The sequence below is a fragment of the Pomacea canaliculata genome, linkage group LG2, assembly GCF_003073045.1.
Source record: "Pomacea canaliculata isolate SZHN2017 linkage group LG2, ASM307304v1, whole genome shotgun sequence".
NCBI classification, from domain to species: domain Eukaryota; kingdom Metazoa; phylum Mollusca; class Gastropoda; order Architaenioglossa; family Ampullariidae; genus Pomacea; species Pomacea canaliculata.
The window spans coordinates 26,263,348-26,291,309 of NC_037591.1; the positions used below are offsets into that span (position 1 = coordinate 26,263,348).

The 27,962-nt window shown below is 37.3% G+C and overlaps 2 protein-coding genes and 1 long non-coding RNA gene across 6 annotated transcripts; 1 reads left to right on the forward strand and 2 right to left on the reverse strand.

Moving 5' to 3' along the window:
* Nucleotides 1-865: 865 nt before the first annotated feature.
* On the reverse strand, nucleotides 866-11,475 carry LOC112558028. 2 transcript variants are annotated; one of them, XM_025228215.1, is made up of 10 exons: nucleotides 11,339-11,475; nucleotides 10,525-10,666; nucleotides 7,956-8,179; nucleotides 6,083-7,584; nucleotides 5,190-5,424; nucleotides 4,015-4,504; nucleotides 2,802-2,877; nucleotides 2,278-2,365; nucleotides 1,729-1,847; nucleotides 866-1,489 (listed from the first exon to the last, which is right to left on the reverse strand). In XM_025228215.1, the coding sequence occupies exons 2-10, from the start codon at nucleotides 10,542-10,544 to the stop codon at nucleotides 1,388-1,390; spliced, it is 2,856 nt and encodes a 951-aa protein (XP_025084000.1). In that variant the 5' UTR covers nucleotides 10,545-10,666; nucleotides 11,339-11,475; the 3' UTR covers nucleotides 866-1,387. The 2 variants fall into 2 exon arrangements, with proteins under 2 accessions (XP_025084000.1, XP_025083999.1); XM_025228214.1 differs by lacking the exon at nucleotides 11,339-11,475 and adding an exon at nucleotides 11,126-11,290 and having other exon boundaries at nucleotides 7,956-10,666.
* LOC112558032 (interleukin enhancer-binding factor 2-like) lies at nucleotides 10,991-21,704 on the forward strand. 3 transcript variants are annotated; one of them, XM_025228220.1, is made up of 15 exons: nucleotides 10,991-11,044; nucleotides 12,320-12,392; nucleotides 12,693-12,735; nucleotides 13,125-13,181; nucleotides 13,396-13,524; nucleotides 14,024-14,126; nucleotides 14,590-14,661; nucleotides 14,968-15,084; nucleotides 15,292-15,370; nucleotides 17,059-17,146; nucleotides 17,466-17,527; nucleotides 19,821-19,935; nucleotides 20,356-20,443; nucleotides 20,729-20,869; nucleotides 21,398-21,704. In XM_025228220.1, the coding sequence occupies exons 2-14, from the start codon at nucleotides 12,325-12,327 to the stop codon at nucleotides 20,857-20,859; spliced, it is 1,152 nt and encodes a 383-aa protein (XP_025084005.1). In that variant the 5' UTR covers nucleotides 10,991-11,044; nucleotides 12,320-12,324; the 3' UTR covers nucleotides 20,860-20,869; nucleotides 21,398-21,704. The 3 variants fall into 3 exon arrangements, with proteins under 3 accessions (XP_025084005.1, XP_025084004.1, XP_025084003.1); XM_025228219.1 differs by lacking the exon at nucleotides 10,991-11,044 and adding an exon at nucleotides 11,562-11,702 and having other exon boundaries at nucleotides 21,387-21,704; XM_025228218.1 differs by lacking the exon at nucleotides 10,991-11,044 and adding an exon at nucleotides 11,562-11,702.
* A 3,106-nt stretch (nucleotides 21,705-24,810) lies between these two features.
* LOC112558039 lies at nucleotides 24,811-27,627 on the reverse strand. Its single transcript, XR_003098059.1, has 3 exons — nucleotides 27,114-27,627; nucleotides 26,396-26,429; nucleotides 24,811-25,893 (listed from the first exon to the last, which is right to left on the reverse strand). It is a non-coding gene; the product is annotated as an uncharacterized LOC112558039 (long non-coding RNA).
* Nucleotides 27,628-27,962: the final 335 nt, after the last annotated feature.

Below are 27,962 nucleotides of genomic sequence, written 5' to 3' on the forward strand. Positions count from 1 at the left end.
AGGTTTTTTTATTCAGCTCAACTCATTTTTTAAAATACATTTTCTATGTTGTCAGTCTGACATTTCTGATTCATCAGTTTTGTCACAGTGTCGTGACCCTTAGGTTGACTCAGGAAATCATTGTTATCAAAATCTTAAATTTCCAGTATCACCAGTTGCATCAAAAGAAAATGTTTTAATTTGGACTACAAACACTACTACTAATAATCATTATCAATGCATGATTTATTTAGCGCATAAAGAAGCATGCTCTTAGCCTTCGAGAGAAGATGAAGGGAGGTAATTGGTGTTTTACTCTGAGCCAGCAACTAAGGCTATATCACGGCAAGACAGTCAACCCTGTAAACCGATACCACATGCAGAGGAAGAATTATAACAGCCTGCCCGAGAAGAGAGCAGAACCCAGGACAGACAATCCTCACTGTTTTGGTGACAGGCGGTAACCGTTACGCCACTGGGCCGCCCCGAGACAAGGACAACATGCAAACAACGGTAGGATAAACAACAGTACTGATGACTTAATAAAAGACAACGAAGAAAGTGAAAGGAGGAATTGGGTAACAAGATTTGGCTTATCAAAACTGTAAAGAGAATGTTGCTAAGAGAAATATTGACAACTCCATTACTAACCTTTACATAAATGACATTTTGAGTGCTGTAATGTGGAAATGAATACATCAATCCAGCCAGAACATTTATTTTTCTTGCATGTTTGTGCTAGTTGTTGTATTACTTTTGTAAAATCCATTGAGTATACAGCAGAGTGCTAAAATGTGCTCTACAAGAACTTTTCACTATTATTAAAAATCAGATATCACCTTCCCCTTCACCCAACATGCAGGACATACGAAAACCAAACATACCATTTGGTTGATTACATTTTAATAATTTTTGAGTGGAGACGCCAATTATTCAAGCAGTGAAATGAAATGGTCTTTTTTTTTCAACCAAGTAATCTGGCATATCAAAGCCAAAAATACATAATACATAAACAATAAATGTGAGTACCAAAGAAATATCACATCCAGTGCATTAGTATAAATGTCTGACAGTGGAATACTGAAGCATTTTACTGAATAAACATTAATCACTTGCCACATCACTCTGGATAATGGGATAAAGATTACACGTAACTACATTTCAGTTTTTCTTCAATGAAGGCATGAAAATAAACTGAACCAGTATAGAAATCCGCAGGAATTATTTCAGTTTATCAAGTGTATATTAGACTGACGACTAACATTCTAACATTCAGGAAAGGTTCATTATTATCAGTTATAAAAATGGGCCCAAGTTATTTCATGAAATGAAGACTAGGTGGGCCCACAAAACAGTAATTACTACAAATAGACATGTCACTGCTTTCAAAAATGAAAATGTCTGAAGATCACTTAGAAAAATCTTTCAAGTTTTGTTCAAGGTTGAGCTCTGAGGATGATAAAGTTGACTGCACCTGGACCACTGTTCGGCAGACTGGACAGCTCCTGGACTAGAAATAATATGAATTATCATTGGACTCACTGTAGCATTTTCATATAAGTTACAGAAGTTATATATAATGAAGCATGTAACCGAAGCATAAACAGCATGATATTAGGTCTTCAAATGTGTGAGTTGTAAAATTCTCACAACTGAGCCCCATGCTAAGCTACAGGGTGCATGATAATCATAAATATAAATTATGAAAGATAAGACTGTGCTTCAAATGAGACGGACAAAGATACTTACAGTGCTAAGCCATTTTGTGATGCATGTGGTATGAAACAAGTGAGAACATGTGGGCAGACGAATAACCATTTCTTGGAACTGGATGTTGCTGAGGCAAATGGCACAAGTTTCTCCTTCCTCTGGAAATGTCAGATATTTATTAAGTTAGTATACCCCACACCACTTTTTTCAAGTGCAGAATTTTTTCTTTTTTAATTAAAACCCCCTTCCTTTTGTAAAGGAAAGCCAATGTATTTTTTTTGTCAACACCAATGATTAGTGGTCAAATGACAAAGAAAATACCAACTAATGAAATGCACAAAAAGAATAGCATGTAAAAAGAAGAAATATAAACAATCTGTCAAACATGTTAAAAATCCTTCTTTATACCTTGCTGCCATAACAACGACCACTCCCAGACTAAAACAAAATATTTAACATGTAATTATAGTATTGTAAAAATCAAAGGATTCATAACATATTACATCTGAAATATTACGTTTGAAAAACACTATCTTCTTATGAAATAAAAGATTTCCACTCAAAATATACCCTTATTGATTTACTGACCTATGGCACTGGCAGGAAAAGAAGTCAGACGTTCTAATTCTTCCTCAGTTAACCTTGGCGCATCAGAAAGACATGCTGCAAAAGCTTCCTGCAAATAAAAATAGATAAGTGTTTACCTATCCAAAACAATGAACATGCTACATATGCAACTAAAGCACACCAAATGACTATGCTTACAAGCTCTTTTAAAATGTAGGAATAATGAACGAAGGCAACAAAATATTTTCACCATTATTATTTATCGTCTCTTTAGAGAGGTAAAACTGAATACTATCTCTTGTGTACATTATTTTTTGTAATTAAAAATTCCAATTTGATGAATTAATAAGCAAAATTTTTTAAAAAATGCCCAGATACTTTATTTTTTGAATTAAAGAAATGTCTGAAACAGCTGCGGCAATTTGTTGAAATATCCACTTTACCGCAAAACAGGCAATGTATGCTTTAAAGTTTTTTAGCGGGAACATTATACTCCGAATTACAGTTTGGAGTTGCAATAATATATCTAGAATTCAGATATTTACTATAAAACGGTCAACAATACTCATGTGGTATGAGAGTTCTTCCCAGTGACTTGAAAGGAAGGTCCCTAAAAGATCTCTGAAATAAGAGCACGTCAATAAATACTTTCAAATAAATGGAATAAGCTACTATTTGCTAAACCAACTATTTTTTATTTGGAAAAAAATGCAGAATAACAGATACAGGTTTCATTGAAATATTCCTACAGAACAAGTCCTCTTTTCAAAACACTTTTCAGAATACTGCTGCACGTCTGGTGCTTAGAGCTAGGAAACGGGACCACGCCACCCCTCTCCTTTGTTTTCTGCACTGACTTCCCCTCCGTTCTCGCATCCAGTACAATCTGTGCTGTGTTTTAATTTCTTTGCTGGCACCTGCCCTGATTATTTTTCTGAACTGCCCTTTCCTTATGTCCCATCTGGACAACTCCACTCCTCATCTAATGATCGCCTTCTTAATCTTTCTAAATCTTCCTGTCATCAAAACAACATATGGCCACAGGATTTTTAGTTATTGTGCAGAGAAACAATGAAATTCTCTCCCTTTCCATATCCGCCACCTACCCACTATCAAATCCTTTAAATGTACACTGAAAACACACCTCTTCCGTAAACATTACTCCTAACACCCTTTCCCATAATGCTAGTCTTTTTTACTCACTTCCTTTTGCAATATGTTACTCTCAGCTCTTGTTCTTGTTATTTTGGTTCCTATTTGTTTAGTGCAGTTGTTGATACTTTTATAGTTCAAATGCTATTTGTTTGTTTGCCTGTCCCTCGTATGCTGTCCACGTTTCGTTCTTGTTCTTAAGCGCTAAGAGTATTCTCCTAAGGCGTGTGTATGCGCTTTACAAATTTTGCATTTTTTATTATTATTTTCAGCCCTAACCAATCACTTTTCTTACTGTCAACTTTTTATTCAAGCATACCTAAAGATTTTCAAAATTAGTTGCTATTATATGATTTACAAAAAGAATCAATGTTTTAAATGCTTTTGTGAAGAGGCTTTTAGCTATCAGTTTTTGTTACAATACTGGTGTGTGTGTTAAAAAAGGCAGTAAAACAAAGAATGCTCTTTTAAATTCCATAAATATTTATAAAATAGTGTGGATTATCAAATTAATAATCTTCTTCAAGAGGTTTAAAAGTTTTGCTGTATTGAACAGAGAAGCAAAATTAACAGAAATCAAAATTCTCTGTGACAACTCATACGTACACATCCTCAAGAACATTTCCTGTCAAGACTAAGCCTGGATGCACTTCTCTCATAGACTGCCTTTCTGAATTCCTCATCAAGCTCTCGTCTTCTGATGACTGTCTCTGAAAATCTCTGCCTCTGGATCTTCTTTGCCTACCTGATGCTCCACCAATGTTTCCATCATCTGTCAACTGCCTAGGAAAATCTGTCCAACTTTGATTCCTTGGTAAGTTTGGCAACATTGGTATACTGCTTGAAGAAGCTGCATTATGTTCTTCTGATAAAATGCCTTCAGCACCACGCAAGGATGACTGGACTGGAATGCCAGAGGAGCTGCTAACAGAATTATTTTCATCCAAAGACAATCTGGTGACCTGCATCCAGTCTCCATGCAATGTGACATCACAGCCCCCACAGTCACAGTCTAATTCTGTGTCACCTTCGTAATTTTCATCTGTGCTGTTCCCATTAGCAACATTATCTTCTTCCTCCTCATCAGAACACAGCTCTTAAAAAAAAAAAAAAAAAAAAAAAAAAAAGACAGAGGGATTAAAGTTTAGTATTCAATACTATACGCCAGGGATGCCCAACCTACGGCCCTCGGGCCATATCCGGCCCGCGACGCGGTGCCATCCGGCCCGCGAAACTTCTGCCCACAGTGCAGGAAATCGGCATGTTAGTAATAAAAAAAAAAAAAAACGAAAAAAGGGGACAAGAAGTATTTATCCCCACGTAGGGGTGTTTCACAATCTTTTTTTTCGATGGACGAACATTTCGATTCAGTGCTCCGACTTGGTGTCTCTACGATGAGGCCGGACATTCAGAAGTTGGTTTCGGGAAAACAACTTCAAATATCCCACTAATTACTACATAATTAATGGTAAGTGCAACTTGTTTCTAATAAAAAATGGTATCTGCTCTATTTTTTTTTCTTTTTTGTATTTTTGCGGTGAAGTGGCCCGCGACATGGCTGTCTGAAATGGATATGGCCCGCGACACGGCTGTCCGAAATGGATATAGCCCGAAGGCCGAAAAAGGTTGGGCATCACTGCTATACGCAATAAAATAAGGTTAAAGAATTCTGGAAAATGTGAAAGTAATGTTTTCCTATAGAGGATAACAGAGAACTAAAATTAAAAATAGCAGTAACACCAAAGCCATGCATGTGTGTCTACAAAAAAAAAAGTTTTCACCTGATTTATTGTTTCCTCTTCTTGCCTTTTGTCTCACGCTTGTAGATATCAGACTGGTTCCTGGCCAGACTGTTTCAGTACCTGTGAGTGATGGGCAGGTCATGCTTAGCCAATTGCTATGACCAGCCACATCCTGCTCAGACTGCCGAAAGGGCAAAAATGTCCTACTATTTTCTTCCTGGACAAGATAACTGCTTGACTGGGTGTCACATGGCATGTCAGCTTGCCTTGGCATCTGCAACCATATTTTACATATCTTTTTTCCTGACAGCAAGCAGGTATGACCGGGTACAAATTACCCAAAAACGAAAATATACCTAAATGTGTAACTATAGAGAAATAGGATTCATTTGTCAACATTAAATGGACAGATTAAGGGTATGTTTGCCATCTTGTTTAGCAAGCCACATTGTAAATAAAGTTAAGTTATATAACACCATACCCCAACCCTATGGGCAAGCTAATGGTGCTCTACAAAGAATCAAAGAATGACACACACAGACATACATGGACACATACAACATAACATGATGTCTTTTTTCTGCATAATACTTTCAACATGTTCAACTTATCATCTTTCATGAGTCGCAAATACATATGCTTTAATATATCGTCTTGGCCTGGTGCTTTCTGAATGGTCAAAACACTATTATAATCTGCTGCATATCATGGAATATAGATTTGTACTGCTTTTCTCATTATAGGTATTTTTAACTATTATGTGTGATTATTAGGGTTGTAGCCATGACTTCTGTTAAGAGTGGCACACTGAGTCATGCCTACCAACAGACTATGATTCTATATGTATTAGTAGGAAGAGAAAGAAATAATGAAAATGACCTTTCTAGTGCATGGAAAAGGTAATGCAATCTTCTTTAAAGTAACAAGCTTACCTGGTATTTTGTAGAATGCCACTGTTCAGATGTTGGTTCTTTTCTGGATGATGTTTTCCCAGGTGAATCAAACCATCCATCTTCCAAATCATTACCACCTGGGCTATGATGCTCTGACTTGGGTTGCAAACTGCCAGGGAGCTCTTTGCTGCTCCACTTTTTGTCAGGCTCTGTAAGCTGCCTGTGTACAATAAATGCACTTCTTCCAGTGATTCCAGAGCCAAGCATGTCTCTTTCCTGATCGTCACTGCTGGCACCACTGCTATTTGACTGCTCTGTGTTCCACTGGAATTGCCCAGACTTACTTCTGTCTTTTACTGTTGAAGCACCCCAATCAGCATCATCAAAATCAATGTTGACAACTGTGGCTAAGAACTTCCACTCCTCATCACTATCAATTTCCACCTCACCATGATAAAGTTCCCTATAAAGAGTTGAGAGACCAGATTCTCTCTCACTTTGAAGACCTGTGTCTGTGACAGGAAGTCTTATTCGGTTTTCAGCAACATCATTTTTTTCAGTCTCCATGACATCCGCTGTGCTCCCAGCTAGTAAAACTTTTAATGATGCTGCTAATGTTTCAGATTCATCACTGCAACAATCCTCTCCATCAAAAGGCCTGTCATTCATATAATTGCACATGTTGTATCCTTGAGATTCAGAATCTGAACTCTGCTCTAAATCTACCTGTGAGAAAAGAGTGGAGACTGATGACGACGATGATGATGATGATGATGAGATGCAACGGTATAACTGAGAAGGCCAGGTGCGATTAGGCTTAAGTCTCAGCATATCATTCTGATGAGGCAAACCACATGAGCTAAGGTCAGGAAATGAGATGTCATCTTCAGGACAGCTACTGGCTTTCAACTTCTTTGCACCTTTTTTGTCATCAGCAAGGTCACCACAACTCCAAGTTGACCAGCAACGGTATTTTGCACCAATCTCATGCTCCATTCGAAAGGATGCATATGCAGAATCCATGTTTTGGAGACCATTTCCTCTCTCACTTTCACCAACATGCCAAAGGTTGGTGATATTACAGATAGGGTCTTCTGTGAACTGCTGAAGGGCACTCTGAGCACCAAAAGATGAAGCTCGCACTTTCCTTGAAGATGAATTGTTCCAATTATTGAATCTTACAGGAGACTTTGTTGCTCTATCAGTTGATGGTGGCTGATTGGGTGAGCACATTATGCTTTTGACATTTGAAGGGACATTTGATTTTGATGGCACAGATCCTAATAAAGAACTGTCTACTGATCTGAAGGCTTCATGACTGGTCTGCAAAGGCAAATTTTGCCCAGATGGTGAGAGGTGGGAAGCTTGCCTAGAAGTGGCCAGGCTTCTGACTGATTGCAGCCTTTCCTTCACACGCTGAACAAAGTTCTGTGCATCAAACTGTGTGTTAGAACGTGACTGGCCAGGGCTACTAGCACTGCTTTGAGAGTTGGAGCTTTGAAGGCTGCGATACTTTCTGTTCTGTAGCCTGCTGCAAATCCCTGGTAAAAAGTAAAAGTGTTATCTATATAGAAAAATTATTTTGTGACAGATTGACCTCGCATCTAAATATTCAGTAAAACAAATTCTGTAAATGACCACTGTCAGTATAAGTGATTTTGCATTTGAAGACTACTTAAAAATTCCTGTACAAAGACATATCATCTAAAATGTCAGCAACACAGCTATTTATAATATCAGCCTTATTTTGGACACTGTATCCTACTGTATTTATAATGCACACAGGAATCAGCAAAAAATAAAATCATAAGAGCTGAAGCATGGGAGAATACTGAAGCCAAGGTCTTTGTCACAGCTTTTTATTGTATGAAAATAACCAAACATGAAAAATGGAATAATAATAATAACTTACCTGCAGTTCTCCTATCATTCCCCTTACATGTCTTGTCTGAATCACTTTCCTCCATGCTGGTAGTCAGAGCCACCTTCTGGCCAGCATGTGGTAATGTTCGCTTGGTGCGTTTTTTCTTCTGCCTGGAATCCATGTTATGACTTTTCTCCCATTCTCCTGTGGATGAAGTTCCTTGTCTTGAATCAGCGGTGAGAGTTTCTGGCTTGGTCAAGTTCGTTAAATCTCTAAGAACAGAGTTGAAGCTGTCTGAAATACTAACCTGTAGAGAATTTGCCTGTTCGCTGGCAAAATGGGATGAAAAGTTTACTGGCCTAGTACTAGGACTTTCCAAGAGAGGTACCGCTATTGGAAGGCATTGGCAAATCCCATTAGCTTCGCCTATTTCTTTGGATTTTGGGGGTTTTGAAAATGTTGCATTTTCTTCTAAACAATCCACTGTCAGGTAGGGATTGTCTCTATTGCACATGTTAATATCACAGCTGCTATAAGGCTTAGGTTTTTCTGTTTTACTGTTGTCTGTGGAACACACGTTTTTGTTAGTATTTTGAGTACTGCTATGGGTGGTGGGTATATGTGAAATGCAAGAAGAATCATTACAGCATACACAAATGGCGTGTTTAGTGTTTAATCCTGCAGGCAGGGTGACAGAACCATCTGCAGAAGCAGGACATGAACCACTTACATTATTAGCTGCTGTCTTTCCTAAGAAATCTACATTTTTTGCTGACTGAGTGCATAAAAGCTGATGCGTGGATATCAGTTCTGGTGCCTCAAAAGGATTTATATTTTCATGACCTCCTGGTGACTCACAAAGGTGCTTTGCAATCTCATTTCCTTTTATGAATGTTCTTGCTTTATAGTCACAATCTGGCACAATAAAGACCTGTGACTCTTGGTCCCTGTTTGTAGATTCTAAACAGTGGGTATCTTGATACTCTCCTAAGAAAAAGCTATCAGCTTGTTTCTGATGTTTTGCCGAGGAAGTTTTGCCCGATGCCCGTGCATTTCGTTCTCTACAGTAAGATTTTGATTGGCCATCCTCACGTCGCCTGGGATTTCCCAGCCAACAGAAACACGCACTAGCTGACTGCCCCATGGCTGATTGCATTACCTCACTGCTAGAGCTGGAATGATCATCACCCCCTGTACTGCTGCATGGGCTAGGTGTATTGCATTCAATAGTATCTGCATCATCATTCCGACTCTCCTCAGAGTCAAGAGCAATTGAGACCATATCACACTCTTGAAATTTGTTGTTGTCTTCAGTGGCCTGTAATGTTGGACAGCTGACACTATCAAGTGACAATTCATCTACTGTACTAAAATGATGAAAAATACAGCTTTCTTGGTTGTTGGGGATTTTACTGTTCTGCACTGGTTGATCACTTTGAATATAAAGGATATCCCCATTCAGATGAGATGTAGTAAGCATGTTATCTGAACTGACAGTCAGGAATGGATTAGTAGGACCAGTAGATATGCTGTGATTAGATTTATGAATATCTTCAGAGTATGTGTTATGCGGTAACAGAAGGTTTGATGAGGGCAGAGCACTTCCATCTAATGAGGTCTTTGAGACATTCTGATCTCTCAAGTCTACACTGCCTATAGATCGCTCCCTTAGATCCCAAGACTCCAGCTGCTTTTCACTAGTTGCAGCAGTGCCAATGCTCTTAGTTTTGGCAGAAGGAGAGTACTTCGACTCATGTAGACCTTGTTTCTGCAATGGTGAGACTTGTGATATAATTCTATTGGTGTCATCAAGGCTTCGATGAAGACCCGAATCTTCACTGATGTAGCTATTACCAGTGCAGTTATCGTTCTCACTGCGCTCACACAACTCATCATGCATCCCTACATCATGACTGTGCACATTCTCACTATGACGTAGGTGTGTCCTCTGTGAAGGTGGCAGTCTGTGTCTAGTCCGACCTAGCTCTGAACAGGAGTTTATCTGTCGAAGTTTTGCAGGATCTCTGAACTGTGGCAAAGAAAAAGAGTATTTACAACCATCTCTTTTCCAGTTGAGGTAACTAGAAACAATGCTGGCCCCACATCGGATCCAGTCTAGAGTGCTAGTGAGGGTGTCATGGCCAGACGCACCTGCTTCACTGCCATCCTCACTATGACCAGCAACAGCTTGGGAATAAGATGCTGTTTTTCCATTATTCCTGGCATTTGCAGAACTCTTACGATAAATGTTGCAAGCTGCAGGTTTCGGTCTCCAGGATGGCAAACACTGAGTAACTGGTGGCTCAGGATCTGTGCCTTCATCTGCTAGGTCTGAAGAGGAATCTTGCTGTTGAGTGATGTTAGCATGGGTCTGTGAAAGGGTTAAAGATTTTTGCTCTGTGAGACCTACATGAATTGAAACTGTTTCATTACTTAAACTTTCCTCATCTCTTAAAAACATGCCTCTTGCATTAGTCTGACCTTTTGTACTACCCAAATGCTCTGCAATGCCATTAGCAGGTACCTGGGGTTTATCTGTTTGTGAACTATCATTCATTTTGTTAGTTTCAGATGTCATACACTCATTGTCAACGTTCATCACGACAGAAGAATTAACCTTTGTCTGGCCTGTATCATTCATATTTGTGATTTTTTGATGTAGCACTTAGTATGCTGTGTTATGTCCATTTGTATTCATAAGAATATATTGCAATGAGTAGTCAGTTTGTATCTTGTGTAGCCTCTGCCCCAGAGAACACCTGAAAACACAATTTTAAAAATATTTTTGAAAAGATATATGTAGAATAAACTATATAAATTTCGGTGCATAGTGAGTCTTAAAAAGAGTAGCAAGCTTATATACTACTATTCATGCTTTTCAACTATTAAGAGAGAAAGTGCTATAAAATGGTGTTCAATGATACATTACAAGGTAGTATTTTCTTTAGAAAGTGCTATAAAATGGTGTTCAATGATACATTAATAGGTATTATTTTTTTTTTAAAAATGTAGCAAGCTAATTTGCTTTTAACCCAAAACGGATACTATATTTCCTTTTTGCGTTTTCAAGCCATTCGCCAGTCATCGGTAACATCATGTTTCAGGAAACTGCTCCACACCCAAAAGATATAGATCGGGTAAATATCAATAAAATTATCGAACATGTATCTATAATTTTTGTGGAATACAGCAAAACAGGTTTAGTTAATAAACTGTACCTTATACAAGATTATCACAAATGTGGTAAATACGTTTCCATGAAATTATGATAATTCTGCTCAAACTGAGTCACACAGAAGCTGAGAATGTTCGACATCAAACATGGAATAAATATCTACATTTTCTTAGCAACCAAAAAACCCTCCGAATTTCTCACAGATAGTTAAATCGTTTAATTATGCATTCTCGAATAAGACTACTATAAAACTTACAGAATACACTCGTCTCCCTGCCAATCCTCCAATCGATGTTGCATGAAAGATGCGACTACCACCAACTTTTTGCTCTGAGCAAGTATTTTAAAAGAGCAATAAAACTATAGAAAGATTAATTTATGTTACAGTTTTAACTGATGTAAAGCAAATCACATATTAAAATTTATATTATTTATTTTTATCGTTTCTCTTCTTGTTTTTGTGTTTGCCATTGACAGATTTTAGAACAACCCGGCAAAAAGGCAGGGGAGTTAATGCTACGCTTTCGCAATTGTTGAGGACTGTAGAAATCATTTTAAAAGTACATTCAGACTTTATTTAAATAAACGTAAATTGATTGGTCTTCTAATCCAAGTGTAAGGTAATTTAAATCTCCAATTTGTTGATTATTTTTATATCTTTTAAATTCATGCTTGTTTAACTGGGCTGCAGCGTGAACAACACTAAAATAGTTTTCACTAGATGCAGCGTCAGAACATGCTGAAAACATTAAGATCAACTTTGGTTTCTACGTTTAGATCTCACTGACTGGACAATGCAATTTCTTTTTTATAGGCTGTACCAAACTATACAGAGATTATACATCTGTGGTTTATACGCTAAAAGCCACGAGGAATTTAATGTCAAATTTAAAATCGATATCATCTGACCAATAGTAATGTGTTTAACTTATCTTTAATCCATTTAAATGCCATTCTCCTTCGTTTTACTTTTAGTAGTAATTCAATCTAAACTTAAAATGCATCTTTGTGGAACGACGATTTCACTGTGACTCTGTCCTGACCATAATTGTGCATAATGTTTGTAATTTACTTTGTGTGTGAGTGTATGTTGTAGAAGTGAGCGTGTCAGTTTTTTAATGCAAATATGGGTGCATGGTTGTTGATGATTTAGTCAAAGTAGGATTTATGTAAAGTGCAATGAGAAAATCTTTGGAAAGGCGCTATATAAATAATTATTATTACATATGCTTTGCAGTAAAAATGCGTGGTCGAGGAGTACCACCTATCCGTGGTGGGATGATTCGGCCAAATTTTCGCCCAGGCCCACCGTAAGATTGTTTCATTAATTCTTGCATTGTTAATGCTATTATCATTTTATTACATTTTCTGAATAAGAAGATCTTAATGAATTTAGTGTGAGTGAAATAAAACAATTTGCTGAAAAACGTAAGTCCATACAGTTTTTCTCCTAACATGATTGTCTGGTCTGATCAGAGTTAACATGTTGACATTCATCTGGAAGAATTGTAAGTGGAGCATAATAACTTTATTAAGAGAAATTAGTTCCAAAAAAAGGCATTTTATGATAAATTGCATTGCTGTTCAATGATTTTTTTATTTTCTTTCAGATTCCGCACATTTATTCCACACATACCATTTGATTTAATTCAGGTAAAATACTTGGAAAATCCCTTAAGTGTTACACAAATGTGTTAGAAGTATAAATGTTTAGAGGTTTGCAAGAGCAAATAAATAGAGAAATATGCAAATATAGTGTAAAATTTTCTACAAACTGAAAGTGTTAATCACTAGTTATACTGAAGCTGACATAATTTTTAAAATAATTTTTCATTTGACTTCACATTATAGCAGCCAGAGTTATTGCCAGCAAGATTTTTTCATTCTTTATTTTTTTAAATTGGGGTGTATCAGATGATTTACAATAGAGTACAAAACTAAACCAAAAAAATCTCAAAGCCATAATGATGTGTCTTCAATTTTTAGAGAAATGTTTTATATAATAAGTCTGATTCTGATACATGTGTGGGATTTTTTTTCAGTGTGAGACAACTTTTCCCAGGGCTAAGCCCCCATCAGATGAAAAGGCTTTCACAGATGTAAGTCAAAACTAAAGAAAAAAAAAATACAGGTCAGAACTGAACATAAAGTAAATGAGCTGACTGCTTAGCCATCCAGCTAGTCCCTTGTGGTGTATTTTGCATCTAGCCCTCAAACCCTTACAAATATATGAAAGGGAAAGATGTTTTGATGATTGCAATGTGGTAGAAATTTTTATGGTTTTAGCCGTCATATTTTATTTTTCTTCTCAAGGCTTTATTGAAGCGCAACAATGATCTCACTCCATCATCACATGAGCAAGCGTCAATTTTGGCTCTTGTCAGCAAAATACAGACCATCTTAGACAACCTTGTTGTCACACCTGGTGCTTTTGAAGCTGCTGTAAGTATTCTTACTCTTAGTGGTTAAGTTTTTTCCTGTGAGATTTTGATTCAAGACTACCCACTTGATATTTCAAAGCACCAAAAGCATTGTAAACTTGTTACTTTCCTGTTTGGTTTTATTTATTGTGGGGTAGTCACAGTAATGTTAATCAATGCCTTAACTAGAGTTTTATGTAAGTAGTCTGACCATAGGACCAGTTATTTTGTATAACCTCTATTTTTATAGCCTATACATTTGACTCGTTTCATGTAAAACTGTATGAAAAATGAAAACTAGTTTTTAATAAAGGAAAAGAATTGTTTTGCATAGTGTTTAATTTTCAGGAGATATGCAAGTGACTTGTATAATTTCTTGTTATTGATAGCTTTGTTTATTAAGTTTATCAAAATTCTCATATCCAGTAAGTAAAGATAGCCTTAATGATCTTACTAATTATTGTGTGCATACAGAAAGAAATGCAGATTGAAATAAATTTAATTTTTCCTGTCTCCTCCAGCAAATAGAAGAAGTACGTCAGGTGGGTTCATTCAAAAAGGGGACCATGATGGCAGGACACAATGTAGCAGACATTGTTGTTATGTTGAAGACACTGCCCACAAGTAAGTTTTATTTGATCTCATTTGGTAATTCAAAACTTGATCTGCTCAGCTTCTTTGTCTCTCTATATATACATCTGCAAACTAGTGCGTTTGAACATAACATATTCAACTGTCATTTAAATTTGTAATGCTGCTAAACTCAGATCCCAAGCACTGAGTAGGTGTTGCAGTTCCTTTTTTTTTTTCTGGTTTATTTTATAGGCTTTGCTTTTTTATGTTGATTAACAGGTTGATGATGTTACGAAATCACTTCAGTTACTTTTGTTTTGTTGTAAAACATCATCTGTTTTCAAATTTTCTAAACACAAATGGGCTTTGAAATAATTCATGCAATTCTGCTTGCATCATTTATTAAGTCAAGTGGCTTTGCAGAAAACAATTAAAATGTTTTGACATTTGAGATATTCTGTGTCAAGATCTGCATGTGCATTTTTCAAGTACTCTCCGTTTTTGTCTTGTACAGAGGAAGCTGTTTTGGCACTGGGACAAAAAGTTTCTGACGAATTGAAGCAGCTGGAGCCTGTTGAAGGCAAAGGTATGTCTCATTCATATATCTACAGAATTTCAATATATTATAAACATTTCTTTATTGACTTTAGTTTATTTTATAAAGTGATGATTCTGAAATCAGGTGTCTTGACATTTAAAGTGAATGAAAAACAGCTTGAAAGATAATTTACCAGCATGAGGCTGTTGGTCAACGATAGACCATGTATGATGATCACACAGCAATGACTTTGTAATAATGCATTTTTCAAATGCATCTCCTGTATTAAGTAATGCATGATCTGTTACTTTCTGCTTGTCTTTAAAATGAGTGAACAATGTTAAATATTTGCAGTGTTAACGATGCTGACCAATGACTCGGGATTTGAGATCAGTTCAGCAGATGCAAGTGTGAAGTGTCTCATCACCACAATCCCACCTAATCTAAAGAAGCTAGATGCAGACTTGCATTGTGAGCTGCTTTTTCTTCTTTTTTTTTTAAAGTTCAATACCATGTTATTGAAAATATATTCAAAATTAATCATTGGTTTCCATAGTGTTCCCCAAATTAATGATTTGCTTAATATACTCATTTATTTAACCATTTACATTTAGTGAAAGAGAAAAAAGTAAAGTTATAGAAATGAATTTAATGTCATTTAACATTCCGTTGTTTCAGTGGAAGGGAAGATAATGTTAAGCCATCTAGCTGCCATTCGCCATGCACGATGGTTTGAAGAAAATGCACAGCACTCTAGGTAATAACTGCTTGTAAGAACATCCCACCTATTGATGTATCTCATTCAAAGATCAATTTAACGTATTACAAGGTATCAGACTGTGAAGAAATAATAATACAATGTCTTTATTTTGGAAGATATTTAGTGCATGTTCTAAGCGGAAGGTTGAAGAAAGGCCACTCAGAATTGTCTTTTCTAAGATACATATGTAACAAAATGGATAGTAAAGATCACCATTATGTTTATCATTTTTCACAGTATTGAATTAAAGAGGCAGGAGAAAAGTTAGTATCTTCTACTTAAAAGCTCTACACAGGAGCATTGCTGTTACAAGTGATATAAAGATAGAACTTTGTGCTGGTAACAAACTGAAGACTGTGCATTCAAAATGATGTTAATATTTTAAATAAATGACTTATCTTTAGTCCTAAAATTACGTCATGGGTATTAAAAGTCAGTTTTCCTAGGATTCTATCAGTATTTCATGTAATTATCATAAAACATCTGGTGCAGTCACATAGAAATAATTCAGTCCCTCATTATTTTAAACTAGTTATTTGTTAAAAGCTTTTACAACTATTAAATACAGCTTAGAGTTGAGCTTATGTTAAGTTTTTTGGCTATGCTCAGGTAAGTCACTGTATAGTTACAGCTTATTTGTGAAACCAGTTGTATCCTCTCACACTACGCTGTCCATCCTGTCCTTTCCCTGCAGTAATAAAAAAATAAATCAACAGAGGTTTTCTCTTCAAGAAACTTAAAGATGGAAGAGCAAAATGCAGGCAGATCATTCATGAGATTCTCGGGCATCAAGCCAGGAAGATCATTCTCTGTCTTGCTGTCCTTTTGCTGCACATGGTGTAAAATTGTTATTCAGCAAGAACTCAAGAACTGACAACTTTCTCCAGTCTAAACTTCTGATGAATTTAAATCTCTCCTCCATTTCAAAAATGCTGAAATTAGCTTGGATTATAATAATAATAAGTGAATCGATAGATCCCATTTCTCTGTGGCAGCAAGCTAAATGCACTACTTTAAAAAAAAAAAAGCACAAGAACAAATGAAACTGAAAAGAAACAGCTTAATGATGACACAGTGGCAAACATGAACAAAGTAGAAATTGAGGAGTAAGAGGAAGAGTGCACGGTTATGAAAAGTATTTCCAAAAGAGATTTTGAGGCAAGACTTGAAAGCTCTGAGCGGTCACATTAAAAAAAAATGAGTAAAGAATTCCAAATGACAAGAGAAGAAGGTGCTTCTGCTGAATTTCTCATGTCTTATGCATGGTACAGATATATACTGAAAAAATGCATTTATCAATAAAAGGTACACAATGATACTGCTAAGTTGCACGCTGCTCCCATGGACGTGTATAGGGATGTTAGTGGCTGCTCCAATAAAAACGAAGTAAAAGCATTTCCTGGATCGCTTACTTAAGAAGGGAGATAACTTCCAAATAAGTTAAAATATCTTAGAAGGTACCCTCCCTTTAACCACTTTAGGAAATGCCCCCTGCAAGATGAAGCACGAGTACACAGTAAGCATAATTATATTTACTGATACTAGTATGTAGATCTCCACGGTGTACCAATTAGAAACTGACTATTATGACCATTCTTATAGACATTTACTATTAAGTTGGTAACATTTTTTTGCAAACAAAATTTGGATGTACCTTATGTAAAGGGAAATATTTATTTTGCTAGTGTTAAGGTCCTCATTCGCCTCTTAAAAGATTTGAGAAACCGGTTTGAAGGCCTGCAACCTCTCACACCCTGGATCATTGAGTTGTTGGTAAGTCCTGTCTTTGTGTAGTCCTTTGTTCTTGTAAATCATTTTAAGGAAAAGCCATTCAAAGGTCAGCATTTGTCATTTAAGCATAACTTGCTACTTCACTTGCTTGTCCCTTTATGAAACTGCCATAAAACTTCACACAAAAAATAATTCTAAAACAAATTCTAAAGAGGAAACTTTCAGGCTGCAGCAAGATTTTTATTTTTGCAAACTCAGCTTGAGACCTAAATAGTATGACTGGTATCATTTTTAACATTTCATAGATGACCTTCTGGTGTAAATTAAATAACATCTGGCTTTGTTATCGCTGTGTATGCAGGCACATTTTGCAGTTGTCAACCATCCAGCGAGGCAACCCCTGGCTATCAACACAGCCTTCAGGTAATGGGAACACTTGAAGGCCTAGTTTTTTGTCCACCCCAGCAAAAAATGTGTTTGGAGATTATTGTATTTTTACCTCTCTTGAAATTCCTTGCTTTCATTTTGTTGTCATTGGATGTCCTATCACTGTTGTTCGTACGTAGACTATTCTATTGTCTGACTACATTGTACTTTTCTAAAATCAGGGATTTAAATGGCTTAAAGGACAACACGGGTGCAACATTTTTTCTTAATGATTAGGTTAAGTTCATTTTAATATAATTATTCTCAAAATACAAGTACATAATTATGTTTAATTTTCAAGATGTAACCCTGCAAACATCGGCATTCTCATCTGCCATTAGGATAGCAGAAGAAATTGCTCTGCTGTACTGGAGAGCTCAGTTTTGCGCAAGTAGTACATGTATTTGTAACAGCAAATGTGTCTCATTTCAGCAAATCTTTGTATGTCTTAAGTCAAAAGAAGAAATATCAGTCAGGGTGTTGTGTCAAAGAAGAGATTTTTTTTCCCCCAGAAAATGAAACAGCTGATTTTGGAATACAGCCCTATAGAATTAAAACTTTATTTAGAAGCTTTGAAAGTTAGAAAAGGAAAAAAGATCAAAACTCAACAATGGTTAGTAAATCTTCTCCAGATCAAGATTTAGTGGCACCAATCATAGTCATTGCAGTCTACCTTGTATTGATTCTCTGTTACGAAGCTGGTGCATTTGAGTTATTTTTTCCATGTGTATTATTGTTAATAAAATATAAACACAGTTTAAATGACCGTTTGTCCAAGATAAACTTCTGTAATTTTCTTATTTGATAGACGGTTAACTTCCAGTGTTGTATTTTTATTTTATAGTTACAACTTACTGCTGATAATGACTTTTTACCATCAAAAGTATTACACAAATTTTATACATATTTATTGACATAAAAACTTATTTCTTCCTCATATAGCTGCATGCAAAATTTACTTTTTACTTACTGATGCTTGCACATGTTCCCATTTAAGTTCCTCATATGTTTTCCACCCTCAATTCTTTTTTAGCTGTTTTGAGTACACACATCAATTGTGCCCTCACACTGTCAGTCGTTTTTAGCATTGTACAACTGATGTGTTTGTGACTGCTTCACGACATTACACCTAGACCAGAATGGTGGATGTTGCTTATTTGGTGCTTGATCTTTAACCTTTTTACCAGCAGTTGTAGTTGTTTTGAACAGCTCATGCGTTTGTGTTTTGGGCACTGGCTTCTCTGTAGGAAGAAGATCTCTTAGTTTTACTGAAACTCCAAAACATGCTTGTACCGAATAAGTGATAACAATCAATTGTGAAATGCTTTAAGCACATTCTTGAATAATTGTGGAGACAAAGCACAGCATGTTTTAACAAAGTTAATTCACTGGCATTTGTTACCATTATTTTTAGGATTTTCTAAATGCGTACAAACTACAGTGTAATTCGATCTGAGTGTTGAAGAGAACATTCAGCAACAGCACGTCCTAGTCTGTCTTCTTTTACCAAGGATCACACCTTTTCTCTTTGAATTCAGCTCAAGCTGACAATGTTTTTAGAAATACACTTTTTCGTCACTTTCTGTTTGTTCAACAAATCCAGGTGGGATTAAGAGGAAAACATGAATACAATATTTCTTGACCTCTTTGTCATAAAATACCATTAGCATATATTTTTGCAATAGTTTATGCTCTATTTCCAGTAATTTTTGCTGAGCGCCCGTGTTGTCCTTTAATAATTCACAGTTCAGGTGAAGTATCACACGTTAAGTCTTTGTTGGGATCAGCAAGAAGACAGATTAAACTTCTAGCTATATTCAGAAAAGATCTTCTTGTAGACCGTCAGTAAGATGCTTGCTGCATGCTGGAAACCTTGCATCCGAGACTTTTGATGCAGAAAGTATACAGTGCAGCAGTTGTTTTGGTGTCACTTGAAGAGCAGTTTAAAAATTACCCACCATTTTCTTCTTTGCCAGAGTCAGTTGTTGTATACATTTAAAGGGATACTGTGCTAAATTTGTAAGGATGTAGACTTTCGAGTTTGGGTAACTACATAAATAAAAATGCGCTGGTGCATGCACAGGAAGTAAAGTCACATATTTTCCTGTAAATTTTCTGTATTATCTTTTCAAAGGACATTATACCTCAAAGAAATGTATATGTTTGTATTTATTGCTTTACACCATCAGGTGGCCTTTTGTTGCTGACGCTTTTCTGTGCCGCCAGTTTGTGTGGGTGGGTGGGGATGTGTGGATTTGTTTCATGTTGGTATGTGCTGGGTGTTGGACAGACGGGCCCTGCAGCTGTTGTCTGCTGGCTTATTCCTGCCAGGATCTGTGGGCATTGCTGATCCTTGTGAACAAGGCACAGTGAGAGTTCATGTTGTCATGACACTAGAGCAACAGGTAAGTTTAGGCTGTAATGATGAGAGGACATGAAGCGATCATGACACCACCACCACCACCATCATAGTGTAATTAGTAAGATTTCCATAGACCACATTCAGTATATTAGCTAATTAGTAGTATTGCTAAAAGTGATATTGCCTTAATGATTTTGTTTTCATATTAAGACTTGTTCAGAATAAGTATTTTAAAGGAAATAAAAGGCAATTGATTAATTGGATAATGCAAGTCATAGAAAGAAGTTATATTCATGGAGATAACGATTTAAGTTTTTTATTGTACACTTGAATTTCTAAAGTCATGGAGGCATAACTTAGTTGTAGTAACTGAGAAAGATACATTTTCCTAATAATTGTTATTATTATCATCAGCATCTTGATGTTAAATACACACACATCAGCAAATTTTCTTGACTTGCAGGACCAAGTTTGCTTCACTGCTCAAACATTACTTCGAGTACTAAGTCATGGAGGATTCAAACAGGTTTTGGGCATAGAAGGAAATGCAAGTTAGTGATTAACCTTTTATTGGTTTTTGTCAGGGAGGGGAGAATATCAAAGCATTGTACTCAAATTTTTTAGGAAAAAGTGGAAATGCAGATTTAAATGTAGATGTAAATTTTCTTCGTAAAATATGCTGTTTTGTTATGGGTTTAAAAACCCCATAGAAATTGCATGAAAAATGTTCTAGTAAGTCTGTCCTAGCACCTTTCAATCAAGGCTAAATCTGGATTATGTACAGTTTCACATTATTTTATATTTGGTGGTTTATGAGGCTATGTTAAATCTTTCAGGCATAGCAACAGAGATGAGTGTGTGGGAGGGTGTAGTTGTTTCACCATCAGACAGAGCATATGAGCGCGTGGAAAAGAAAGACGATGAAGATGATATGGAAGAGGGTGATGCAGAAAACAGCGATGGTTAAGGATAAAATGGTAATAGTTATGAGAATTTACATGTGCATAAATACTGACACCTTGACATAAATACTGACACCAACACTCAGACCTGATAGGCTTTTCCCCATCACCTTTTATGCATCTTCATGTGTATAAATTTGAAAGGGTCTATACAGCAATTTTCTCATAGCACCAAAACTTTTTTTTTTACCCCACTCTCAACATTACCTTACCAACCTTGCTTCTCGCCACGCTTTGTTCAGACATTTGTGTTGGATGGATTATAATAAGATAATAAGTTGGGAATATATTTACTAAAGCATTTGAATATACTTCGTCATCACCCATACTGTTTCAGTTTGAAGTTTTATTGAGGGTGAAGGGCAAGGCTGAGGATTTCCTAGGTGAACTACATAATGGGAAATCAAATCTTAACATTAGTTATCAGACAAGACATAAAAATGGTGAGCTATCAATGCTTCAGTATACTTGTACCCACACTTTATTCAGAATAATGAAAAATCAGAGAGGTAAATTGTTTTGTTTTCTTTGGATTTTGTGTAGTTGATCAAAGGGATGACCAACCAACTTGTCACCTAAATGCAGGGACACCTGCCACACAGGATTGGATCAAACACTACTCATCTGCAAGTTTTTTGCATTTTGTTGAAACATGCCAGCATATGTGCAGTTTACTACACAAATTACCACATTGCACATTTACATGTGAAACATTCTCAAGGCTTTGCCTAGTTAGATTCAGACTGTGACACAGAATCTTACTTTGGCTTGAACTGATCAGTTTCTTCTAACATCTGAGTGTCATTTTCATGTTCATGCATTTAATAAATTATTTAAAATTTTCCACTAACGTTGCCATTAGCAGTATATATGAGAGAGCAAAGTAAAAATGTGCTCGTGTGGTGCTTGAGAAGACAGATTTGTGTGCTGCAAATATAGGGAGACAAATATGTGCCTGTTGAACAGACCAGAAACAATATCAAGATTAAGAAAAACAATGTTTTTTACTTGGTGATGCAATATTTAGTAGAACATTTCTAGTAACACTTGTATTTTTTAACAAATCTGAGGCGATGTATAATCAATGAAAGAGTTTCCAAGGTAATTTGCAGAAATCGGGATTTTAAACCCTGATTATTTAGCCAAAAAGAACAAGTGCACAATGGAGATTGAGACCATTTTGTAAATAGATCGAACTTTTTACACATATTACAATAATTAAATGATCCGGGGAGGGGGAACTCTTTTGTCTTAAGAGGCAAGATTTAGCCATAAAAAGCGGAAGAGGGGGCGGATGGAAGGGAGTAGGTTAGGCTCTGTTACACACATCTCCAGAAAATGGTAAACCAGAGTCCCATAACCTCTTGGACGATGGGGAGTGAGGTGATGCAGCACTATTTCCTGTGGTCACCTTTTTTTCAGTAGTGCTCATCTCTCACCCCTCCATTTTACCTTCTCCTGCTCGCAAATGCCCATTGAAAGCTGCATCAGCTGGGGGAAGCACGCCGCGCCATAGGGGTATTTGCTTCGTAAACCGAAAACTAATCACGACCCCCCCCCCACACACACACTCTCAAAACTGAAAAGACGCTTTACTAGAAAACAACTTCACTGCAATGCGCAGTTCTGTTGTTTCACAGCTACTCGAACACGCCGTCGTTGGATAAATTATGAGGATAAAAACCTCACTAAACGATACTGTAAGTACTCTTCTCCCCTTTTAAACTTCCCCCCTCCCTATCCATCCCATCTCATCTCTATCCACCCCACTTTACCAGAAAGAAAGCGCAGTTCCCGTTCTCATCCTTCTGTAAGTCTGGTCCCCAGTCTCCCTCAAGTCTTGCCGTTCTGGCACGAAAATCCCAAGAAGCAATCAATAGTGGCCCGGAGATGAGTGTTGAGGGTGTGGAGAAAATGCAGCGCTTGTAAGTGAACGTGACACCACGTTTCTGACCTGATCTCTCGGGACACTGCCTGATCATGTTGTCAGAAGCGGCCAGTCGGGAGCCGGGGCCTAGCAAGCCACGTGATTTAGCGGGGTGCCAGTGAACAGTTAGGACCACTGCGGGAGGAAATGCGCTGCCAATTTCGTGAAAGTGAAGGGTGATCTAGCTGTCAAGATATGACGGAAGTAATATTTTAAATTTGTGTTATTTTTTTTAACGAGTTCTGATTGCACTCGGACGTACAGGGAACTCGCCAAAGGATGATTTCTGAACTTATCATACCCACTTCTTTCAGATGTCGCACAGATTGTCAGAGCAGGCAACGCACGAGCGTTGGTTCTTTAAAAAAAAAAAAAAAAAGTCGGATTAAGGTTTACGTACAAGCCCTGGATCCTGATTTACGGAAGGGGACAACAGTTGAAATCCAGAACTATATACAAAAAGTGCCATGTTATTGACGGAAAACTGTACATCATGGATACAGTTTTAAAAAAAAGCATCATTGAGTTTCCTCTGTTCTCGAAATTCAGAGAAAGGGAAAACGCGGTGTCGCTTGCTCTCTTGCGGTTATCTATCAGTGACATTACAGTTTTTGTCTAGTCTCGGACTTTTGTCATTTTCCCGCTTCCTACACGAGGCGTCATGATAACAACAACAGCTACATCACCCACCCGTTCTTTCGTTGCTCGCGTAATCCGTGAGATATGGGTTGAAGCGACAGCATCGACAAAAGAATGGATGAGGGGGTGGGGGTAGTCCAACGGATATCCCCTCTATCATTTCGGTCTTCAGCAGAGGACGTTTGCGACTTAAAGAAACGAGTCAGTGACGAATGTTAACCAATATGCAAGTGGTTTCTCCTGGCGTGACGACAATGACCTGTTCAAAAAAGGAACGCCAAAAAAGATGAAGATTGGGAGGACGGTTCTTTTCCTCCTGAGGGAAAAGAGAGAGGGAGGAAGAGAGAGTTATATTTTTCTACCAGTTCTAGGGAGATTTCGGGTTTTTGTTCGTTTTTGATTTTTGACCGGGCGGCTGATTAATTTTAGGGATGTGTGCTTGTACTTGGTGCACCAGGTGTTGTTGCTATGCACAAGCGTGTTTTAGTTAATAAATGTATAGTGAATGTTATGGAACTTTGCAGGAGAGACATGTACCAACATTGCACATACACGTCTTCTAATTGGTCTTTCTTGTCGATCGGTCTGAGAGCCTCTGAAGAGAGGAAATAACTGAAGATAAAAACACTCTAAGCCAGAGTAAAAAGAAAGTGAGTGACAGAGGTTGTTTGCTTCATCGACGTAAAAAGCAGCAACAGAACGCAGAAGTCGGGGCGGCACAGTGCCCGTGGGGTCTCACGTTCGGTCATTAAAGGCTAAAGCTTGCTGGAATGCCATTTATTTTAATGAAGCCCCATGGTTTATTGTAAGTTTTGTTTCGCTTGTTAGTAACGAGACTAATGCATAAGAAACCGAAGAAAATAGCTTTGTATCCTTGCCAATTTTATTGTATATATATATAAACACACAATCGAGTTCTTCAATCAGTGCCAGATTAGGTTACCTTCCCCCCCGCCCCAACACGCACATTTTCACTTTCTCTCCCGTATGTACACATAGATGAACACCATCTCTCTCTCTCTCTTATATATACACACATACACACGCACTCGCCCACCCACCCTTACACAGAGCTCATGGTTCGACCAAGAAAATTTAGTCTATGGAACTTCCGTAGATTGTCTTGTATTTCGGATTGTATGGCTAGCATCTTTTCTAACCCTTAAAAGTAATCTAGCACAATCTACTTAAGTCTCAATATTCCCTAGAATCCTAATCCATACCTTATCTTAAACCTCACGCCAAAACAAAGATGCCGGACACTGATCAACCCCATCTAAACTCTCCGATCTACTGTATATATATTTTAAAAAAAAATCGCATGTACACAATACACACGCAAACCTGAAGTTGGGCATGATCAGTGTACTTTCCTAATATATTTTATGTCGTATTTCTCCTACTTTTAAAAGACATTTTAGGCGCAATTCACTTTACAAACACAAAATAAAGTAAAATACACAAGTATACAAATATCGACTCAAAATGAATATAGCAGAGATACACCGGTTTGAAGTTGTGTCTTGAGTAGATGTTCTTTACAGTGTACAGTGAAGTTGTCGCAGTAGGATGTACTGAGAAGAGGCGGTACTGCAAGAACTCAACTGGGATCACTGGCTAACAGCTCGGGCAAACTGTTTTTATCAATGTCCGACAGCAGCTAGACTATGAGACGAACAGAAACCAAATTGCCTGTCTCATCCACGTGGTCTGCTAATGCTGTCACTGACCTACACGATCAGTGCTGTCACACACCGTTCACATTAGAGCGTCTGATAGTGTAGTGTTTAAAACACTCGTTCGGCACCACTACAGAGAGAGAGGTCATGGGTTCAGATCTAGCTTCAGGACACACTTTATATGTGACGTCTGTTCAGAAGGTCGGCCGTCGGGGGTTTTCTCCGGGTACTTCAGTTTTCTCTCGTCTCCATGCATAAAGCGAAAATTAATCACCTATAGGTGTAAACACTTCGAGGTAAACTGTGGACAGGAAGTGTTACGGAATGTTGTGACTAGAGGCAGGTGTGTGAGGTTAGCTCCTAGTCTAGAGAACTCCTCAACTATAATAGCAACTAATAAAAAATACATCAATCAAACCTTATTATTATCTCAGATATCTAATTTTAACACAGCTCTGAAAGAAAGTTCCTTTTCTTGGTTGAAGATCAAACATAAAAATAATAAATTTTATATTCCGGCACAACACTGCTTTCACTGTACTACCAGTAACTGAGGATTAATGTTCCATAATCAATTATATATATATATCTTTTACACACACATAAGTAATCTGAATCGTATAAGCAATCAAACAAAACACAACTGACGTCTCCACTTGGGGACAAATGTTATTCACTAAATGACTCGGTCTCTGGGGACGAACGACCTCACAACTCAAGTTATCAAACGCTGCCTCTTGGGGTCAGACGTCCAAACTGGCGCTGCCTCTTGGGGACGAGCGACTTCAACTTTCCTGGGCCAAACACTCCAGAATATCAATAAACTGCACCTTTAACAGTTCTAAACGAAAACAAAGCTACTCATACATACCTGTTTAAAAAAAAATACATGAAAAATTCAATATTAAAAAACCGAGATGCACAAAAATACGAATACCACATCTTTCTAGTAAGACGCAGTATTCCTCCCTCACACGTAGTGTCTCGACACTTGTCTCTCTGGGAAGTGATGTACGTGGTGGCTGGTGACAGTTAATTGAAATCGTTGTCCACTTTTCTTGTTTCACTATCTTAAAAAAAAAAAACCCGATTCGCCATTTAACTGGTGTGGCTCAGCCACCCTCGCTGTGTTGGCTGTATATCCTTATGTCACCCCTCTGTGGCACATACACAGGCGAGCGCACAAAGATATTCTCAGACTGAGACATTCATACATATAATTTTATGCTCAATTGCTCACGTTCGTAAGCACACACACACACAGGCAGGGAGGGGATATGATATCAGCCTACATACCTGTCAAGTGCCTGTCGAAATGGGAACTTTCATACTGCACAGAATCAGCAAAAGAGTGTTAAAGATGTTTATATATAACTATGATTATAGACATTCTAACCATAGATGATTATCAGGCATCGAAATTAAGCTTATCAACCAATTATCAGAGTGGTTGAAACTCAGTAGTTTTATTACTTGGAAAAATTCATTCCCGGAACACACACATATTTACTTAGATATACCATACATAGACATACGGGCACACATGATTCAAAGACTTTTGGGGATATTTGTCGGTGTAGTTTGCCTGTATTAAGATTTATGGCAGCCATATTTTGCACTCGTACAAAGTCAATAATTCCACAGATAAGCAGCTGTATATTTACTTCTGATATATATATATGCTGCAGCCTATATACTGCGTAATATAACGAACAAACAAATGGCTTCACGAAGAATTGGCTACAAAAATTGCATTTATAAATACAAAGCACTTGTAAGAACTATGGCATAAATAACAGCGTTTGAAAATTATTGTCTATGGAGTAGAGCGTTGAGCATTGAACCAGACGAAGGCTACTGCTAAAATGTCGGGGAGGCCACTAAAAATCTAAAACGGCTTCAATAAAACGTGATGTAACAGCGAAAACTGTTGCCATCTCCTCCTCCCTACTTCAAAGCATAAAAAAAAACTATTGACTCAGACAAGCCTTAAGATGTGTGACAAAATACTGACAAAGTAAAATGAAAGAGAATGCCTTGAAAAGAAGCGATTCAGTCGAGTTAGTGTCAGATCCCCTGTCAATAAATTCACGCGAGATTTATAGATTCAGTATTATTTTATACAGCATACAGATTATATGTCTGTTAACAATTTCTATCTGAGGACTTCCCGTGTTTTTTTTTTTTGTTTTTTTTTAAATCTCCTTTTCAAAGAGCCGAAATCACTAAACTTAGTTAAATAGTGATAACGACAGAAGAGGAACAAGAAAAACTGGGGCAAGAAGGGGACATCACTATCACATGCAGCAGTCCCTGAGCAGACGGCAACAGTCATCCATCTAATCATGAACTTCTATACACGGCCGTGGTGGTCTAATGACCTTTGTCGTGTGCTGCACAACCAACAGTGACTGAGTGATCTCTGATTTTAAAACTTACGCACTCTTGAAACGCTTCCAGGTTCTGGTGGCTGTGGAGAAAAAAGTACTGGCATGAAAACGTTGGAAAGTAAACTACATGGCACAGCGTGACCGGTGAGGGTACTTGTCATTACACAAAAATTTAAATCCTTGTTGTGAACTGTTAACTCAGACATTTTTATCGTGTAGCATGCACTTTTGTAAGCGCACAATGTCAAATGCGTGCGTTGAAAATCAAAGTTCGACCCCAACACCTTAAAGAAATGCAAATGTTTGCTTTGAATTCGGTCCTATATCGTTACAACCTCAAACCTCGCACAATGCAGAGGTAGCACAGGCAGTCACAAATATTATTTTAATATGTGGGTTACGATTAATTAGCAGCGTTTCTGGGAAATCATTATTATTAACCCCGACTGTAACACATTCTGACGTATTCGCTC